Consider the following 21,312-nt stretch of genomic DNA (forward strand, 5'->3'; position numbering starts at 1 on the left):
GCTTCTTCTCATTTAATTCTCACTCCAGCCCTAAGCAATAGACGCCATCATTGCCCCCATTTTACAGAAGTGAAAGCTGAGGTTCAGAGAAGTTCAAGTCACACAACTAAGAAACGCCTGTGTCAAGCTTTCCTCCTTAGGACAGAGTTTCTTCACCAGGTGTCCACAGGTGTGTTTCAGAGGAGAGAGTCATGGTCACCGTAAACATTTATGCAAAGTGTGAGTATGTGCATGCATGCATGGTTATTTTGGAGGAGAAGGTTCACAGGTTTCATCAGATACTTACGTGTTCGTTTGAACATATTTGAATCCATCCATCTCTCCACCCTTCCATCCATTCTTAGAGAGCCCTCCTTCCATCCATTCCTTCCATTCCTTCCTTCCATCCTTTCCTAGAGAGCCATCCGATCAGTATTAGGGAGTAGCTGCCTTGCACCTGGCCTGGACTCCTCTGGTTTTCACAACACACCACATTGCTTCAGATAATGAAAGCCGAGATTCTCTGGAGTGTCCTTCTCCCTCCTCCTGGGTCTGGGTAACGCGAAAGGGCTTTGCTGCCAGCATCCATCCAGGCTGCGTGGGTGGCTGCACTCTGTCTGAACTCATCTCAGCCCCTGGTGGAGACTGTTCTTCACGAGAGCATGAAGGAGGAACCGTTGGGCAGTGCAGCCATCAGGACGTGAAAGGCAGACCCTGTGTCCTGTTTTCCCCTGTGTCCCCTGCAGCCCACGTCAGTCCTGCTCCCTCGAGGGGCATGATCAGCCTTGACAGGTGAGGCTATGCTTGATGCATAAGGCTGTGGCCCTGGACAGGCATGTCCCAAGCCCCAGTCCTATTGCAAGGTCTTTTCTCCTCCTGCAGAAGTGGGAAGAAGGTATTCTCAAAGGAGACTGGAAGGGGAAACTGAGGCATGGGAGAGTTAGCATTTTCTGAGCCAACACTATATTAATGCCAGGGAGACACTGAACCAGGCTCTTCTTTAATCACTAACACCTTCCACCTCACCCTGCAACTGACATTGGTGGGATTTTTCTACTCATGGAAATTGAGGCTTTCAGAGGTCACATAACTTGCCAGAGGTCACAAAACAAACCTCGCACTGGAAGCCTAATCGCCCTGCCTTGAAAACTGTATCCACTGCCCTGCCCTCTGAGGAGCTATCTGTACTTATGACATCACTTCATAGTATGTAAAAAGTTACCCTACTTGGCTTCTCTGAGCATCTCCCCCAAACTCCCCCTCCCTTCTTTCTGTCCCATCCCGTTGGCAGTTTGTAATGAAGAAAGGATTTGTCTTCAGTCCTACAGCTCCAGCTCACTGAGGCAGGGACTCCTGCCTCTTCTGGTTCTTTACCAGTCCACATACTTATTAGGTTGGTGCAAAAATAATTGCGGCTTAAAAGGTCACAATCATTGCAAAAACCGCTATTACTTTTGCACCAACCTCGCAGAATCATGCCTGGCAGGGAGATTAGTGCTTCATAAATATTTGTTGACTGGAAGAATGCATAACTAGATGAGCCCCAGAGCAAATAATAATAAAGGACATTTGCAGAGAGCTTTACAGAGAGACAAAGCACTGTCCCTTTACTTTTTCTGGCCCAGTCCTCACATCCACCCTTGAAGTGCTGCCTGAGTATCACAGATGAAGCAGCCCCGGCCCAGAGGTACATTTAATAAGAAGAGTGGGGCTTGCTCCCAGGGCTAGTGGATGGCCCCCGCCCCCTGCCCTGTATGATCTCAGTATGAGTGTTAGTGGGGCATTGAGGACATCCTGGGCCAGGCTGAGCCGTGGGGGGAGGAGTCTGGGGGGTGCACTGCCTGCTTAGCTTTCGAAAGCTCAGAGTCTATTTGCGGAGGCCAGACTTATGCTAGCGGAATATTTGGGAAACGGTACAAGACAGCAGCTAACATAGTGCTGAATGGCACACAATCAGGTGCCAACCACATTCCCTTCCTTAACTCATCTGAGTCTTTTAATACCAGATGGGGACCCTGAGAATAGATTTCCTATAAAACAGATGAAGAGCAAAGATGGAAGCCAAGGCAAAGGCTACGGTTCACGCATTTTTATACCACTCGAGCCCAGCACGATGCCTGGCCCACGGCAACAGGGACAGTGGCCATCCCCCACCCATAACCAGCCACACTATGTGCCAGGCACCTGCTAAGGGCCTTACAAATATTACCTCGCCACTCCTCACAGCAACGCTCCGTGGTAGGTACTGATGTGGCCCACAGAGGGTAAAAGTGGGGTCCAGAGAAAGTACACATCGGGCCCAAAGTCACACAGCCAATGAGGAGCGAAGTCAGGATGTGAACCCAGACCTAGCAGCCCCCAGATCCAAGTTCTTAATCTGACACTGCTGCCTCCGTGTGAGGGGGGAACACGGTGAAATGCCTTTGCCCACAAAGAGGGGAAGAAAGTCGGCTGTGTATTACATGAACACAGACAGCACACGCATGCTTTAACCGGATCCCCGCACGTCTGTGACCATCTCAGCCCTCCCTCCTGAACAGCCCCCCAGGGGTACCCTAAAGAGTCCTATAGGGGTGCTCATGGCAGAGGGAGGGGAAGTCTTGGCCTCCAGAGCCTTCTGAGGACATGGACAGCACTAGGGTTATGAATTAGTCTGTAACAAAATACTACAGACGGGGTGACTACCAATAGAAATGTATTTTCTCACAGTTCTAGAGGCTAGAAATTTAAGATCAAGTTGCCAGCAGGAACAGGGTTGGTGTCTGGTGAGAGCCCTACTCTTGGGTTGCAGATGGCTGCCCTCTCCTTCCTGTGTGCTTACAAGGCCTTTCCTCGGTCATGGGGTGGGGGGAGGCCAGTGGGGCCTCTTGATGTCTGTTCTCATAAGGACATTAAGGGCACAAATCCCATGGGATCAGGGCACTGCCCTCATGACCTCATTTAACCTTATTACTTTTTAGAGTCTCCAAAAATAGCCACTCTGGAGATTAGAGCTTCAGCATATGAATGGGGGTAGGTGGGGGACACAAACATTCACCCCATAACAGGGTGGATGAGGGAGGAGTCAGAGCTGGAGATGGTACATGAACTAGCTCACCTTCCGAGGAGAAGGATCGATAGCCGTTGCAGGCCAGGTTGGATGGGGCTGGCAAGAGCCCCTTAGCAAGCAAACCACATCCTGTCCAGCAGGGCAAATGGCCCCTGCAGCCAGTTAGTTGATGGGAGGCGCCCTGTCTCCCCACAAAGTTCTCTGTTCTCTGTTGCAAATCCCCCAGAGGCAGGGAGTGTGCCTGCTGTCCTTGTTCACCCTTGTCCCTCACATTTAACTCAGTCCTGCTCAGATGCATTCTTTCTGAGCATCTCATGGGTGACGTCTGCTCCTTTGTACAGTGCATGTTTGTGTGGAGTCTGTCCATTTATAGGTAGAGAATACCTACCACTCAAGGCATCATCAGGAATAAATGAGCGATTGTACATGTAAATATCCGGAATGTGGTTGATGTATGAGTGAGTAAGTATTTGCTGAATGAAGGAATCTTTCCTTGGGAGAATATGCTTCTTCCTTTGAAGGGCAAGGATCATCTAGTACCGTGTTTCCCCGAAAATGAGACCAAGCCTGACAATCATCTCTAATGCGTCTTTTGGAGCAAAAATTAATATCAAACCTAGTCTTATATTACTATAAGACTGAGTCTAATATAATATAATATAATATAATATAATATAATATAATATAATATAATATAAAATATAATATAACCAGGTCTTATATTAATTTTTGCTCCAAAAGACGCATTAGAGCTGATTGTCTCGCTAGGTCTTATTTTCGGGGAAACACGGTAATTGTCAGTTTTTACTTATTAGTCAGATCACTGAGCAAAGAAAATTCATTCATTCATCCATTCATTCATTTACTTACTCAACACAGATGGTCAGCACCCCTGTCAGAAACCAGGGGTTAAGCAGACAGTGTGAAACTAAATCAGTAGTAGTCCTTGCTCTTAAGGAACTTGCAGTCCAGAGGGAGAGACAAAGAAAAGGGCAGTGAGAGCCAAGGGCACACGTACTCTGATGGAAGAAGAGCTTCAAGTACTGCAGGCACCAAGGCAGGCACCAACCAACAGAGCGCCAGGGAGGGACTCCCTGAGGAAAGGCCTCTGAGGTAGCTCTCCAAGGATGATCAGCAGGTCACAAGATGGAGAAAAGGCTGAGGGACATTCGGGGCAGAGGGAACAGCATATGCAAATGTCCTGAACCACAACCATACAGGGCACGTTGGGGAACTAGTGAGGGTCTGTGTGACTGGAGCCCCAAAAGGAGCCCCAGGGAGCAAGGGCTGGGCAGATGAAGCCAGGCCACAAAAGGACCTCATAATTCATGCTTAAGCAATTTGGACCTTATCTTGGTGACATCACCTATTGCCACTGCCCCGAGGCAGCCAGTTGTGACCATCTCGGAGACCTTTTACTATTTCTGATCTGTAGAATGGAGCAATTCAACTGTACTTGGCTTCTTCAGAGGGTTTGGGGGAGGAGGAAATGAGACAAAGGTATCCTAGCCTTTTTTTTTAATTAAAATGTATTGGGGTGACAATTGTCCTCAAGTTACATAGATTTCAGGTGTACAATTCTGTAATACATCATCTGTATCTCACATTGTGTGTCCACAACCCAGAATTGCATCCTAGCCTTTTGTAAACTCTCCAGTGCTGGTCCTGGCCTTCAGGAAAAATAGAGATTAGCATAAGCCCGAGGATGGCGTGGTTTGGTGCTCTGTCCAGTGATCTGAGAAGGTTGGGGGCTGCACCACCCTCTCCCCAGCAAAGATCTTGACTCTGTGCATTGAGTTCTGCCTATCCTGATGGGTCCTTTCATGACCTCTGGCTGCACCCCATCCCCACCCTTTTTCCCCAGCAGGGAGAGCAGGAGGGAGGCAGGACCAGCCGCTACCAGCCCTGCTCCATCCTCCAGGATTCCAGGCCTCCTGGACTAGAGAGATAGCCCTGGCAGTTAGGAGAGCTGAAGCTTTGAGTTTGGTGGGACCCAAGAGAAGCTCTTCCCAACTCAATGTCCCCAGTGTCCTCATCTGCCAATGGGTGGTGGTGACAGAGCCCTGGACTCCACGTTCCAATCCTGAATTCTGACTGGGTCACTTCAGGAAAATGTCTTAGCCTAGGTCAGCCTCAGTTCTTCTCTGTGGTGATGATCAGACAGGACCTGCCTAACTCAGGGTGTGGGTGATGTAGGGTGATGTGATTTATACAGCAATGGGCAGTGCGTTGAAAGGGAAGGATGTTATGACGTGTACTTCCTCTGTTGCATGAAATAGGACATGTGCTTGAATTTGAGAAAGCATTAAGTGCCGAATAGATAAAGAAAACAACTCAGATAAAGAAATAGATAAAGAAAAATAGATAAAGAAAACCTGGTCCCTGGCCAGGTTGTAGGCCACCTGTGTCCCTGAAGGACAGCTAGTGGGCTGGAAAGAGGAGAAGCAGCTCCTGAGAGGCCGTGTGTCCTGGAGGTATGGCTGTGTGCCTGTGTGGCTGTGTGCCTGTGTGAAGGTGGGTGACCGTGATACCGTTTTGCACTGACTGTGTGTGCGTCTTCATGCCTGTATGTCTGTGTCTTGTGTGGGGTCCTATGGACGCACCTGTGGGTGTACTGTGGCTGAGAGTGTCTGTGTGTACACCAGCAATAGCCACGTGGGCTGGTGGGACCTGTGCCCACGTTTGTGGGACTATGTGTGTGTGCGTGTTTATGAGGCCACATGTTGGGGGACCCTGTGACCTGCAAACATGGTAGGGAGTGGGAACCCAGGCAGCTCTGACTTGGGGGAGGGTTAGCTCCTCAGGCTCTCAGGGAGCAAGCCTTGCATTTCAGCACCATGGAGAGCTGGAGAGAACCAGAAGGGATAGACCCAAACTTTGCCCTTTTGCATGAGAAGCTGAGATAGGGGTTGTGGTCTGTGTGATGAGGAGTGAGGACTCACAAAATGGAGACTGCTTCCTAAATTCAGCCATTGCCCCCTCAGCACTGACTCACAGTCTGCCCCATAGCTGATGCTTAATGAATTATTGGGGAGGTTGGAGAAGGACAAAGGAGAGAGAAAGTGAGGGAAGAAACAGCAGGGGCCCAAAGGAGCTGTTCTTTTACCCCGTTCCCCATTCCGTCATGAGAAGGTGGCCCTGGCCCTTCCTCCTCCCAGGAAAACCCAGTTAGATACATGTTTTGCAACCCTTCTTAGGTCGGACACACTTGTTCCCCACCCCATGAATTCAGGCAGTGAATTAACTAAGATTTCCCTTGAAGTCAAGTGAAATCACACAACACACACCCCCACACACACGCGCACCCACACACACATCCTTCCAGGAGCCATCTGCTGCCCCCCCGGGCCCCCCCCCCATCACCCGGGTGCGGGCGGGATCGGGAGCGCAACCTCGGGTCCGCCCGCCCTGCACGTGCTGGCGGCAGGAGCGCCCGCAGTGCCCCCCCCCCCCCCCCCCCCCGCGTGGGTCCCCGCCCCGCCCCGCCCCGCCCCGCCCCTCCGGGGTGACCGCCCGCGGGCATCTCTCTGCCCAGCCCAGGTTCGCCTCCGCGCGGTCCCGGCTCCGTTCATTCATGATTGGTACTGGCCCCCCCACACCCAGTGGGGGGGGGGGAGCCGCGCGTGCAGCAGGAGGGGCGGGCGGAGCGCGGCGCCCGCACCGCACGCGGCGCTGGCTCAGAGCCTCGGCCCAGCGGGCGGCCGCCCCGTGTCCAGCGCCAGGCGGGCTCCGAGGCACCGTCGGCGGCCCTTGCAGGGAGGCAGTGGGCCCGGCTCCGAGGGCTCCCCGGGCGCCACTGGCCTGGGAGTCAGTGCGTGTGCGGGGCTGAAGAAGGGAAGAAAAGGCTCCCGGCGCCAGCCCCAGGCTCACTGAAGACCACGCTGCAGGAGGGCTGCCGGGCGCTGTTGTCCTCCCCCAGTTCACAGTAGACGATCCGCACTGATTTCTTTCCAGGGAAGGGGAGGGGCAGGGCCCGGGGTCCCAAGTCGCACACAAGTCTTCGCTGCCATGGGGGCTGTCATGGGCACCTTCTCGTCTCTGCAAACCAAACAAAGGCGACCCTCGAAAGGTAAGCCACCTCCTTCTTCCTTTTGTTCCCCTGGTTGGGGTTGGGGGTGTTGGGAGCTGAGCTGGGGTGTGCCACCTGCCTCCCGTGGCCCAGACTTTTCTCTCTCCATGAGGAGCGGATTCACGTTCCTGTATCCAAAGGAGTAAGAAGCTGGCGGGAGGATGGGTGTGAATCCCTGTGAAGGCTCAGAGAGGATGGAGCCAGAGTGGGAGCCCGGGTGACGGGCGCCAGGACCCTTCTCCTGGGGAAATCCCTGGGAGCAGAAGGAAGGGGCACATGCACAGGTGGAAGTGACTGGGTGTCTGGGTGGAAATGTCGGGAAGCTCTTCCCGTTCCCAGGAGGGCAGGCGATTGTGCCAGTGTGGGCATCCAGAGAGGGTGCTCACACATGCACTCGCTCCTCCTCTGGGCTGCGATGTCGGTGCAGACCTGGGAGTCCATCCCCAGGGAGGGAGTGCTGCGTCTGCCCACCCCAGAAAACCTCTGCAAGCCAAAAGGAATCAGCGGCTGCTAGGTGGTAAAACTCCCAGGGCTCATGTCCTGGTGACTCAGGGCATCACACGAGGGTGCTGCCAAGATCTGGGAACCGCTGGGAGCAGACGGTACTGTCAGGGTGTGGCAGAGAGGTGGGCTGACATCGAAGATGAGGAAGCATGGTATTCTGGAGTCCCTTCTGCCTTGGTCGTGTTCCATAGCTGCCTTTCCCCAGCTGAGATGTGGGCAGTCTTGCCAGCGGGACCGTTGTCAAAGGGGTCCATGGGAAGTCGAGGGGGACTCTGCAGGCCTCCTCTCCAGCAGTTAGAAAGTTGGTTGTTGGAATAAAGAGACTGGATACAGGTAGGGAAAAGAAAATGATGGGTTTGTTTTGTTTAATTCTCAAATACTATTGTGAGTGGTATAGCAGGATTTTAAGTAACCTGACAGTGAGCCCAGGTTCTGGCTACAGGTGGGGTTACAGCTCTCACGCCTTATGCTAGCTGGTGATAAAATCTGTATTCGGATGATGGTGCACCCCAGGGTACACCCTAAGAGTCTACTCTTAGGAGTTTGGTTGGTTTCACCGAGGTAAGAGGGGAGTCTGCATCGCAGAGCTCCCCACGAGGAACCTGTCCTGGAGCAGTCCAGCCTCTGGCCCAGCCCCTGAGAGACATCAGGCTGGCTGCACGTGGAGGAATGAGCTTTCTGGTTGGAGGTCTTCGGGGATGAAACTGGGTGGGGGGTTACAACCTAACACATGGAGAAGGCTTTGGCCCATTTGTCCAGCTCAGTTATACGTCCTGGCAGGGAAGGGACTGGTCTCTCTTTTCGCGGCAGTCCTAGGCAGGAAGAAAGGTCTGCAAGCCTTAGCATAGGACCGTGTTGTTCTGAGCTGCTCCTCACAGATCCTCAGATGCTGCTTGACTGGGGACAAAGTTCAGCACCAATTTCCCATCTCCTCCCCCAGCACGTGTGACCACCATGAGGTCCTAGAGCCCAGGGGACTGTGGAAATAAGGGACTCAGGGGTTTGTTTTAAAAGATTGTCCATGCCTGTGGCGCTCCTGGAGAGGCAGAGAGGTGTCCAGCGGAACCTGCATGTGAATGCCACTCTGTCACTCCCTCCCTCTGTGACCTCACGCAAGTCCCTTCACCTCTCTAAGCCTGTTTCCTTATCTATAAATTGGATAAGAATACTACCTCTGGGTGTGGGGGAAGTGTTGGCTACAGCCACGGGGACCTAGAGGAGATTGTTGAAAGGACATGAAAATCAGATGGATGATGGATATGGACTTCCGTGCACAGAGCTGGACAAAGATTTAGAGCTCAGACATTACCATCTACCACTCCCTTCTCCTGCACACAACTCCCGGTCAACGCAGATAAATTCCTGCAGGATTCCCACAGGCCAAAGCTCTCTGCTTTTCTCCCAAGAGTCTAAGAAAGAAAAGAGGGGGCACCAACATTCAGTGAGCACCTACTGTGTGCCAGACACCGTGCTGGGTGCTTTCTCTGTGCATTCATATTGAACTCTCATAAGCACATGTGTTTGAAGCTCCTAGCAGGTCCAGGGCTGCCAGGCAGGCTGCCAGGACCGGCTGCCCCAAGCTCTGAGCTGTCAGCCTCTCTTGCACAAAGCCCCACCCCACTGGCTGGCATTGTCCAGGGCTCCAGCTGTGCACATTCCCCTGGGCATTTGCCCTGGAGCAGAGTTTTATCTTACTGTCTTGCTCCTTGGAATGCTAATCAGCAGAAGACCCTTCCTACAGAGAGAGGCAGTTGGAGACTGACTGGGTAGGCTAGTGGTCAGGGATTACTTCCTGGCCACATCCCTTCCCCACTCAGGACCTGGGTTTCTCCTTTGTGAAAGGAGGAAGTCACATGAGACATTTCCTCAGGTTCCATCGGTTCTCAAATTTGAAGAATTTTATTGCTGATGCTCTTCCCAGAGCTGCTTCTGTGATCTCTGAGACATCGAGCTCAGATCTAATTAGATGCAGTCAGAAAGAGTGGAGGAGATTTGCAACTCAGGAGTCAGTCTCCCTCCTGGGTTCAAATCTAGGCTCTACCACTTACTAGCTATGTGACTAAGCCTTATCTTCATCAACTGTAACACAGGGACAGTAGTGGTTTACAGTCTTCAAATAGCCAAGTGTTGTGTGGATGTCAAGGATAACAGAAGTCAAATGTTTAGCACAAGCCCTGCTCCATAATAAGTGGTCAGCAAATTTCAGCTGCTCTGAAATGTATGTCTCTACTGTTTGCGGCTTCCAAATGCCTAGCGTAAGGCCATCCTGGAAGTAGTCAGTGCCTCTGGGAGTCCTAAAAGCTCATTTCTAGATCCCTCTCCCAGCCCTGTCCAGGTAACAACTTGGACCCAAACCCCGGAGGCGTAGAGGCTGGTCCTGTTGCTGCGGCCCCGCTGACCTCTGTGGCTGGTCCTGCAAACGTCATCGCCTGCCCAATGAATACCCTGCATGTTTTGAAACTATAATTTGGTAACACACATATATTTTTAAAATAGGGCAAAAGCTCTGCCTGATTAGTGCTGAGAGAGAGGCACCCAGCCCCGCCTGGGTGTCCAGGAAGAGCTTTCTGCAGGCAGCAGAAATCCAAAGTAGTTCCAGAGTTTTGATCTGTTTGGGATCTTTGTTTGTGTTTAATTAGAATGGGAAAGCCCTGCGTTTGGAGATTCAGCCTCTGCTGAGTCCAGGTGGAATTTCTGATTCCAATGGTTTTGCATCTGCTTATCACACCAAGGATGTTGCTCTGGGCTTGGGGGAAGAAAGTGAGAAGGGTTAGGGCATCGAGGTAACCAGAGGAAGAGGTTGCAGGTGCTGCAGCTGGGGGAGTGAGGGGCAAGAGAATTTAGGGAGAATATCGCTAGACCAAGGCCGTCCCAACAGAGACTTGCCTGTAAGCAGACAATCCCACGTTGCAGGGGTGGCTGAGTTATCAGTCTTCCACTGTGGAGGGAAAGCACTCAGAACCTTCAGGAAGGGCTGAGCTTGGGATCTCAGAATGCTCACTGAACAGATGAACAAACTGCCTCCCACAGCTATTCACTGCTTTTCCTCAGGCCACATGGCAAGGTAGAGACAAATATGGGACTGGTCCCCTGAGTCCTAGATCAGTGAGCAGCTGGGAGAGCTTATGGAAGCAGAAGGCTCCTGGTGAGGCTGGATTTGGGGACTGTTGCTTGGGGCAGGATGTTCAACCAGGAGAGATCTGGGAGACGGACGAGAGGCAGTGAAGTGTAGAGAAGCAGTAACCCTCCGGTCACAGGGGCCTGGCCTCAAGGGACCTTTGGCAATCATCTCACCTTGGAAATACGTTTCCTTATGTCTAAAAGAGGAATGCTGATTTACAGAGGCATTTGTGCCTTGGGCATTACCTGTTTCTGCTTCTGTGTCCATCCTTTTCACTCTATACTACCCTTCCGCCCACCTCCTTGTCTAATAGCTAAAATTCTACCTACGTCCCAAGATCTCACTCAGCTGTTTCCAGATTCAGGAAGGCTTCCCCAATCCCCAGAAAAAGTGACTTCTCCCATGTGAATTCCTACATCTTTTAAGGTGTACGTTCTCATGACTTTCAAGTCATGCTTTGAATTAGGCAGTGGATGGAAGTATTAGCCCCCACCCCCGAATGTCAGCTTCTTGAGGGGAGCTTGTCTGAATCATCCTTCACTGTCCCCAGCTTGGCTCCTGGCACATAGTAAGTACTCAATAAATCTTTTCTGGGAGAAATTGTGAATAATGGAACTGTTGGCTGTTATTTCCTCGAATTGCAGACCCTGCAGGAAAAGTTAGCTTCCCACTGGAATTTCAGTTACTAACCTGGAATGAATTCTGTTATTTGGTCTGTTGACTTTGAATTGGCTTTGTCTCCAAAGTGTTCTGAATCTGTTTACCACTTAGCAGGGAAGTGCTGAGAACAGGCTTCGCATTCCCCAGACGCTGGCAGTCACAAAAGTATAGGGAGCTCACCCCCAGGGCCTGGTGCCATTCTGGTCCCTCAATCCCAGAAGAAATTCAGTAGAGCTCAAGGAGAACGGAAAGAGGGAGATGGAAGAGACTGAAAGATGGAAGTGAATGGGGCTACTGCCTAAAATAAGTGCAATTTTTCAGTCTTGGACCTCCGTGTACATCTAGAGGGGCTTTGCTCAATAAATGCTTTGTAAATGCGCACGTGAACACGTGAGTGTATACATTAATCAGTGAGTGAAAGAATGAATGATAGAATGAATCAATGAGTGAATGAAAGGAAGCACATCCTGTATCAAAGGTATGATAGCAGGAATGGTTGAAGAAATGAGTGCATGGATGAATTGTACATGAATTAGTGAGTCCTGAAGTCCTAGAGAGGCTGTGATAAAAGACTGTCTTTGCATGAAGAGCATTGCTTGTCACGCGCCCCAAATCTTGGATCTGAGCCCCCCACCATGAAACTTGGAGTTAATGGGACAGGAAGGCCTGGTACAGATAATTAATAGTAAACGTACAGCAAGCGCTTCTTAGAAAGCTGAAAATTATAAATTCAGTCAAGAAGAGTCCTGGTAATTTTTTGGATATCAGTAGATGTAACTTTGGGGAAGGTGGGAAGATTGGAGAGTAATTCTAACCTTGCTTTTGTTGATTCATTCAAAAAACAATAGTAGGGACTAACTTAGAAAGGTCTCCCTTGTATTTCAGGTTTTACCAGTACCATGTCTTGATGAGATTGAGAACCTGTGTGTTTCTCCATCCATTTATTCACGAAGCAATCTCTTAAATGTTCTTTAACATTCATTCCCTGATGTTATCTCTGCCTGAGACCCACTCCAGCTTCCCCACTCTCCTTCCACCTCTACCTCCCTGGCGAACTCCTATACATCCTTCAGGACCTCATTTAATGTCACGCGCCAAGGCTCCTGGAGGCAGGGCACATCTCTCCTTCCCGTGTTTCCCTACAGCTGTTGCTGCTTCCCCTTGCTGCAACCCCGTATATTATGTGGTTGTGGACTTACACAGTTAGCTCTCAGGGAATGAGTCTTATTCTAGGGCCTGTGTGAGGCCTGACACTGAGTCCAGCCTGTCGGTTGTGTGGAGGTGAGGATAGCTGGACCAGGGTGTGTTCTGGATGGCTCTGGGCAGTGACGGAATGTGGCTGGCGGCCCCGATGAGAAATGCAGGTCTGCTCATGGGAGAAGGACTGCAAAGTTCTGCATAATGGCCCTGGAGCGGATGTCCCTATTTATCAGGCAGAGAATGAGCATGCTGAGGAGAAAGGGAGAGGGACAGAGAGGGAGAGGGAGGGAGAGGAGGAGGGAGATCGAGGGAGAGAGAGGGAGAGGGAGGGAGAGGAGGAGAGAGACGGAGAGGGAGGAAGAAGGAAGGAGAAGGGCAGAGAGGGAGGGAAAGGGAAGGAGAGGAAGAGGGAAGGAGAGGGAGGGAGGGAGGGGAAGAGAAGGTGAGGGAGGGAGAAGGGCAGAGAGAAGGAGGGGGGAGAGAGGAAATGAGAGGGAGACGGAGGGAGAAACACAAACACACTCTTAACTGAGAATTCTGGGACCTTAACTTGACTTATCTTTAAATGCCTCCCGCCCCTCCATATAGTATTTTAAATAGGTCGCCTTTAGGGAGTAGCTGGAGTCAGTCGGGATACGCTAGCTTCCTATTATTCCAGGCCAGATTGAAAGCCCCACTGGGGCAGTGGGAAAAATGGGAACCACACTCAGATTAGAGTATTAATACTAGGACTGCACAATGGTTAGGACCTCTGAGCTCAAGTAAGAGACTGGGTTCAAACTCTGGCTCTATGACTTAGCTGAACCACTCTGAGCCTCAGTTTCCTGTTCTGTAAAATGGGGACATGACAGTATCTCCCTTATGGGGCTGTGTCAGAGCTCAAGGAGGTACTGAGCACAGTGCTTCATATATAGTGAGATGATTCTAGCCACTCCCTGTAGCACTGGCTTTGCTGCTGCCATTTGTCCCATCACAGGTCAGGTTCCTTCCTCTTCTCTTACTCCATCTGTACAATGACTTAGTAGTCCTTGGTGATCTCTGTCCCTTCAAGCTATGGCCTCCAATTCTATCTCTCTGGGATCCAGAGCCATCACAACCATGGCCACCAGAACCCCAAGAGATTTCTCTGGTGACTCCTACGGGGAGCTGTCAATTTAGATGATGAAAGAAATTTCCAATGGTGGGATAAGAAAAGGTTGATCATCTGCTAATAATAATAAGAAGAAGAACAATAACAATTAACGTTGATCTGGCCTCCTCTCTGTGCCAGATACCTTACTCTGCCCTTCTCCCATGTTATTTTATTAACTTCCTCCCAGCCCTGGAGGACAGATCCTATTATAGTGCCCATTTTGCAGATGAGGAAACTTAGGCTCTGAGAAGGGGAAGTGCCTTGCCCAGGGTCACACAGCTTGTGGTGAGCAGTGTCTGGTTCTGGCTGATCCCAGAGCCCGAGCAATTACACACCACACCAACTTCCTCCCCTCCTGGCCACACTGGAGGATGAAGCCAAAACGGGGAGTGCGGATGTTGGGGAGAAGGCATTCAGGGATAGACTGAAGCACCTCATTAACCATACCTAACAGCCGAGCCATCTGCAGGCACTGAGCAAAATGCTTTTAGCCCCATCTCAAACCATCCCTGGATCTGTTTCCATTTAATCTGCCACTGCAGAAGCCTGACTATGAAATGATTGGGGGCAGAAGGCCAATTAGCAAATTCATTAATAGGATTAAACATCTCTCCTCTGCTCTAATCATTTAGGTGAACTAAATTCTTCTCCTTTCGTTACAACTGTCATTGCCTGTCAGGGAAGGATCGAGCGCTTAAATATCTCCAAGCATGTTAGAATTTCAAAACCTTCAGAATCAGGCACCAGAATCAAGGTTTTCACATGGTCCAGATGGGCAGGGAGGGGCCCATCCATCATGGCAAAGGAAACAAGTGCAAGAACTTGATGGTGCATTGGCCTTCTGCTCTCTCATTGGTTCCCTTTGTCCTTGGCCACATGTTGGCCTAAATCTATATTACACATATGTATGTGGTATGGCAGTTATGGGCATATAATCTTAGACCTGGAAGCGAAACCTGGCTCTGCAACATGCTGGCTATGTGACCTCGGAAAGGTCATCTCGCCTCTGTGAACCTTCATTTCCACATCTAGAAAATTAGGACATTGAGAGTAATTTCCTCCAAGGTTGTTATGAGCATGAAATGCAATCATACATGTAAGATACAGTCAGAACTTAGCGAAAAAGCAATAGAGGTAAGTTCTTCCTATCTGGAACCATAGGACCCAAAGTGTGGTCCTCACATCAGCAGGCTCAGCGTCACCTGGGAACTTGTCAGAAATGCAGCCTCAGGCTGAATATATGTATGTAATGATGAGATATATATCATTGTAAAATTATACATCACCCTGGAAGGGACCTTCAAAGCCTTCTGGTTCGAGTTTCATTCCACAGATATCAAAAAGGAGTCCAGAGAAGGTCAGTGGTTTGCCACAGCCACGCAGCTGGAGTGTCAGACCTGGGACCTGACCCCAATTTTCCCCAGCCCTGTTGGTCTTCAGATGAATTGCTACGAAGTCAGATTTCTGCAGATTAGCCTGTCAGCACTTGAGCTTTGCTTTCTTTATTTCTTTTTAAAAAACAGACGTGCAGAACTATGCATGCCCATTGTGTTTTAATTTATGAATTGTAAATGTTATTCCAGCTAAGTGGGATCCTGAATCTTGATGCTACCAGCCACCCCCTTCGCTCTCCCTCCAAGTCTGTGCTATCTGGAGGTGTGACAGGAGGCATTCTGGGTCTTCATTAAGACCACAGACCAGGACAGGGTGCTGGACAGATGTGTGTGTGGACTAGAGGCGTCTCCTCACAAGCTAGTTCATCAGCAGTGCTCAGAATGGCAGAGCAGGCTGGCAGCCTGGTTAATGTGCAAAACCTTTGTGTGGGATTGGAGACCAGAAGATTAGACAGAAGTTAGTAGGAGACTAAAGGACAAAGAAAGAGCCTGAAGCATGAAAGTCAAGTGCCTTTTTCACGGGGCCTAGTAGGGACTCTGTTGGAAAACAAACAGCCCTCCTGGTTGTTGTAGAAAGCTTCCTGCACTGAGCAATTAGCAGGAATCATCTAGAGTCAACAGGCTTGTTTGGGTTAGAAATAGAGATATGGAGAAGCATTGCTTGAGGGGGAGGGATCCAGATTTCCTGAAGGCCTACTATGTCCCAGACCTTTCCGTATACCTTGTCTCCTTTCATTTTTCCAGTAGTGCTGTGATGGCTGTATTACTATTCACACTTTGCAAATTGGGAGACAAAGGCTCAGGGAGGATTTAGTGATCAGAGAGCAAGGACTGAAGCATGTCTGATTCCGAGGACCCCCACTACGTGGCCTCCTCCTCTAGCCGAGGGTATGTCCACAAGCAGCAGGCCTCTTATCCCCAAGAAGAAGTTGATCAGCTGATACTCTAGTTTCCACGCTCCTGGGAAGCGGAAATAACAACCACTGGCCTCCGCATGGCTCATCAGCTCCTCACTCAGGCCGGCCCTGGGTCCAAAGGGAAGGGAGGGCTCTGTCCGCTGCTGAGGGAGCCTTGTGGAGGCCACGCAGAACTCAGCTCTGAGGAAGGCACTGCACTGTCACCATGTGTGGCTGCACTTTCTCTCCATCCCTGGGACTCACCTGTGTAGTATGACTCTCCCAGGTGGCTACATTGCACAGTCAAAGGGGCCTCTTAGGCAGGGCAGTCGGGGGCTCACGGCCTTGCCTGCGTCCTTTGCACAGGCCACCTGGCCTGGATTAGGACTCTCAGCCCTGAAGGCCCTAAGGCTGAAAAGATTATATCCCTCCACCACCCACCCCATTGCTGCTTAGACAAATCAAAGCACAAACAGTAAAATAGGTCTAAGGAAGTCTAATAAAATTTGGATTTTCCCCATGATGGCTACTCTGATGATTTTAAAAAAAAATATAACACACTGTCAAAACATGTTTCTCATCATTTTTGATGCTTCTACTTTGCTGGTGCTTTAAACCTCTCTTAAATGTGCCTGTTGGGGTATGTGCACTTCGGAGTTGCAGCCTGACAGGAAAAAGAGAAAAACTGATCTGTGTTGAGCCCCGGCTGTGTGCCAGGCACGGTGCTGGGTGTTGACAAATATAATGACAATCACACAAACATTTTTAAAGCTCTTACAGTCAGAAGAAGAATAGTAAGAAGAAATGACGTTTATATAGCACTTTGTGTCAAGTACTATTCTAAGTGCTTCTGATACATTAAACTAATGTGATCCTCACAACAGCCCCATGAGGTAGGAGTCCCCATCTAACAGATGAAATCTCATATCTCACACTATGAGAAGGAAGCATTCATTTCACACACACACACACACACACACACACACACCCCATTTTGTAGTGACTTGCCCAAGTCCCCCCATATGGATGGTGGAAGTACCAGGATTCACCCCAGCTGTGAGTGGCAGGCCCTACTCACTTGCTAGAAGCACCGTGTTATTTGATATTCCCCAGGGTGCGTTATAAGGAGAGGTGGGACTAAAGACTGAGTGTTGACTCCTGTCCTGTTTTTCAGGGGCACCCTGTCACTCCCCATTGCCTGTTGCATTGGTCCTCGCCTTGCGTTACCATCCCAGGTCCATCCTGACCTCCCAGAAGGACCACTCTGCACATTGGTCCCCATCATGTAGCTTGTACTGGAGCCAAGTCACGCTGCCATCTGCATTTCCCTGAAGAGAAGCTGCTGGAAGGATATTAGAGTTGTGTAGGAAACTCTCTTGGCTGGGATTTGACTCCAGTGCCTGCATGCTTAATCTCCAGGCGAAACTGTATCTGGACATTGAACTGTAGATGGTGTTACACTGTGGGGTTTAGGGGACAGAGAGAGCCTTTCCATCTGAGGGGCCGAGGCTGGAGAATCAGAGAGGTTGGCTGAAAGAGGTGGCATTTGAGGTGGAGAAAAGAGCTGGCCTGGGTTGGCCCACGCAGGAGTGTAGGTTAGTGAAGTTCTAGGCAGCGCAAATAGCATGAGCTACGCCACGGAGGCAGAAACAAGAAAAGAGAAGGAATGAAAAATGACAATGATGTTTTGCACTTTTGTGGCTTGGAAGATGTCAATAGAAAGGTTGGCATCAGAAAGGGGACACGATGGAGGCAGAGATGAGTCAGGCGGACAATCTGGAAGGTGGGAGAAAGACCCTGGGAGGTAGTAAGAGCAAGGATAAGGAAAGGATGAAGTGGGGATCGGGACTGTCCCCTCACCCCTACCCTGTCTCCCCAAAAGTCTCCCAGTGATACCTTCAGCCCACATCTGCTCCCTCCCTCCCCCTCCCAGCATACTCGCTGTTTGTCCTGCATGGTTTAGCAATTGATTGCCTTGGATTGCTCTGTAATCGCCTCCTGTAAACATGCCCTGACTCTCCAGCAAGATACACTTTTCTCAAAGACTGGCACCTTTCTTTCTGCTCTTCTGAATTTCTTGGAGGCACACAGTTCTGGGCACACGATTGGTATTTGGTGACTTGAGTTGTCATTTCACAGAGATGTACGAGGCCTTGGGATTCCCTGATTGGGATGAATGTGGCAAAGAAACTTGGGCACAGCTTTGAAGCCCCCCTACAGCATGTCCACGTCAATGATTGTGGTTTAGCGCAAAACATAGGACGTGGGAGGAGGCTGCCAGACAGCAGAGTTGATGGAGAGAAAAAGGTGCGAGGGGTTGGGTGAAATAGAGCCCAAGGCCAGTCCTAATTTACGCCTTACAAGCTGTGTGCTTTACGCAAGCTATTGAACCCCTCTCTGCATGTCAGTTTCTTCATCTATTAAATAGCAAGAATCATGATATCAACTCATTCGATTGTCATGGGGAGGAAATGAGATACTGTGAATGCAAGTGTTTCGTGAACTGTACGGGGCAATGCATAAACGGTGGGTCTCAACATGTCCATCATCATAATGACCATAATGGTAGTGGTGATTTTGATGGTGGTGGTGGAGATGGTGGCGTTGGTGGTGGCCATGATGATGGTGGTAGGGAATGATGGCGGCGGTGTCATTATCATAGGGGTAATGATGATGGCAGGAGTGATGGTAATAGTGGTATTCATGGTAGTAATGGTGGTGATGAGAGGTGGTGTTCATGGTGGTGGTGTTGGTGATGGGATCATTACAGGAGGGATAACGAAAGGGGGGGGGGTGGCAGAACAGTGAGGGGTGATACTAGTTGTGGCGGTGATGCTAGTAGAGGTGAGTGGACGAGGATGGTGCTGGTGGTACAGTAATGTTTGTGGCAGTGTTGGTGGCAGGTGACCGTGTTGTGCTAGTGGTGACACTGGTGGATTTGAGGCTATCGTTCCCTTTGTCCTATCTAGCTTCTTTGGCTAAGCTGCACAGAAGGACTTCCACGCCCTAGAATTTGACTTCCCCCAGATGGATTTGTCAACAGTAGGGAAGAATGACACAAATTAGCTCATGCTTCTAAATTTCTCCATGGTTGGTACGTTCAGAATCATTTTCACACAAGCAGCCTTCTTGGCACTTGCATTCCCAGCATGTAGCACAGTGCCGTGCCCGGTACGTAGTCACTTTTCAATAAATATTTGTGGAATGAAAGAAGAAACTTGCAGGAGGCCACAGGCTACACCCTTGGACAAACTCATCAGAAGTAAGTGTCTCATCTCCGACGGTACGCAGGGTTATCAGGCAGCTCCCCACCACCTCAGAACGTGCCTGCACTCAGGCCAGGACCCGTGTGGGCAGTGCAGCAGCCCTTCTTATCTGGCAAGCTGGGAAGACTGCCCAGGACCCCCTGGATGTCAGCCTAGCCTGACCATGTTCTGCCCAGAGTCTGCGCTGAGCACAAGGAACAGTGGAGGAAATGCCGTCTCCCACCAGCTGTTTCTGGAGTGTCCGTGCCGCCCTCCTCAGCACCTTCTCCGTGCAGAAGCAGGGAAAGCACATCCTGCCTCTGGAGACGTGCCTTTGACAGCAAGTTTATCCCCCGTATCCTAGGAGGGATCACAGAAGTGGCTTCAGGTTCAGTGTCTCCACAGCCCACCTTCTACTCTGGGCAAGTTAGAGACACATGTAGGGCCTCTGTGGTGGGAAAGGAATCATCACATGCTGACATTGTAGGGTTCTTGTGGCTTTCAGGGATGTGGCACATCGTCAGGGCTCAATAAATGGTAGCAGTTGTTAATATTGGCAGCATTTATTATCTCTGTCTCTGGTGGAGAGAGTAATATAACAAGTGGTGCATAATGATAGACCAGGGTCTTTCTTTGTGTCTCTCTTTGGGGGGACACGTGTGGCTTGGATTCACCTTGAATCCCCTGGTCCTGGAACTCTGAGCCTGATGGAGTTCCCTGCATGGGTTGTACATTGTTGGTGGGTTTGTTGAGAAAGATGGGGGTGACCCGTAGGCATTTGGATCCATGTGCTGTACGGTCAAATAAGGAATGAGATGTGGAGCCTAAACAGTCTTAGGTTTAAAACCCACACTTGCCTCTCATTGGCTGTTAGATATGTTCCTAAATTCCTTAGTTTCTTCGTGTGTCCAGTGAGGTTAATAATACTGAGCACATTGGCACCTTGGGAAGAGTATGGAAAATAAAGTGTAAATGGTGCAGGGCCGGGGGAATTGTCTCCCAGGCAGCCCAGAACTGGAAGTAATGGAAAGACCAAAGTAGTTTGGGGATTAGAGCTTCCTGCAGCCCGTATCTGTCTGGAGCTGAATCGTTGCTCCCTAGAACGCTGGGACAGAATCGAGAAGGGGATGGAGGAAGGGAGGGAGAGGAGTAATAAGAGTATGGAAGAGAAAATGAACCTGTGGTGTGCGTGTAGCAGGCTGCCTGTCCATGGCAAGCACTCAGTGTAGGGAGAAGTCATGGTAGTGTCATTTTTATTGTTGCGATTGTTATTGTTGTCAAAAGGTGTGTGTGTGGGGGGGGAGTCCAAGTAGAAAGTAGAACTCAAGCGAAGACACGGGGAGGGAGAGCATGGAGGGTTAGACAGAACCCAGGCTGAATTGGTTCAAGGTTACAAAGCACCAAGTGCAATCTGCAAAGTGTGGAAACTGAGGCAGGCTGCCCTCCCTGCTCCTCCGCAATTTCTAATACCAGCCAGTACCGTTGAAGGCTGTTGGTGTGTGTGCATTTGTGTAGAGAGGTAAAGCTCGCTACTGTATACAGAACCTCTGACACTGTGCTGGTGATCCCCTAAATGATCTCATTCAATTGTCACACCGTCCTATGAGGTTGATACGGTTATCATCTCTATTTTCGGTGAGAAAAAGTGAGAAAACTGAAGCCCAAAGAGAAGCGACTTGTCCAAGGTTACCTAGCTGGTAAGTGCAGAGACAGCACTGAACCCAGGCCTGTCTGTCCCTCACTCAGAGACTTTGTACTACTACCTGGTATTCGCTCCATTTGACATTTGGGGACATTGAGACTCACAGAAGCTGCTTCACACCACTGCACAGCCAACTTGTAGCAACACGAGACTAATCCCATTTCTCCTGGCTGCCACAACTCCATCTCTCCCTGGTGCCTCACACGTCACTGCAGCCAGCAGCACAAGAGTCTCTTATTCCTTCTCCTTCTCTTCCTACGTTTCTTGGCCTTCTTCCAAAACTTTGGGAACACAGTAAACCAACATAAGAGTCAGAGAAAGGCTGTAGAAAGCTCAAACCCCAAATCAACTCGGTCTTTAC

At 50.2% G+C, this 21,312-nt stretch overlaps 1 protein-coding gene across 5 annotated transcripts in view; it reads left to right on the forward strand.

Moving 5' to 3' along the window:
- KCNIP1 (potassium voltage-gated channel interacting protein 1) overlaps positions 1 to 21,312 on the forward strand; it is a 259,249-nt gene that overhangs the window by 81,430 nt on the left and 156,507 nt on the right. For 2 of the 5 annotated variants that reach the window (XM_081035836.1, XM_081035842.1), the window contains exon 1: positions 6,596 to 7,097. The exons of 2 other annotated variants lie outside the window; for them this stretch is intronic. In XM_081035836.1, coding sequence (XP_080891962.1) covers positions 7,037 to 7,097 — 61 coding nt within the window. In that variant the 5' untranslated portion in view covers positions 6,596 to 7,036. Of the gene's footprint in view, positions 1 to 6,594; positions 7,098 to 21,312 lie in introns of those variants that run through there. One more of the 5 variants, XM_081035839.1, reaches the window with a different exon arrangement.

Source organism: Rhinolophus hipposideros, assembly GCF_964194185.1.
Source record: "Rhinolophus hipposideros genome assembly, chromosome: 23".
Lineage (NCBI taxonomy): Eukaryota > Metazoa > Chordata > Mammalia > Chiroptera > Rhinolophidae > Rhinolophus > Rhinolophus hipposideros.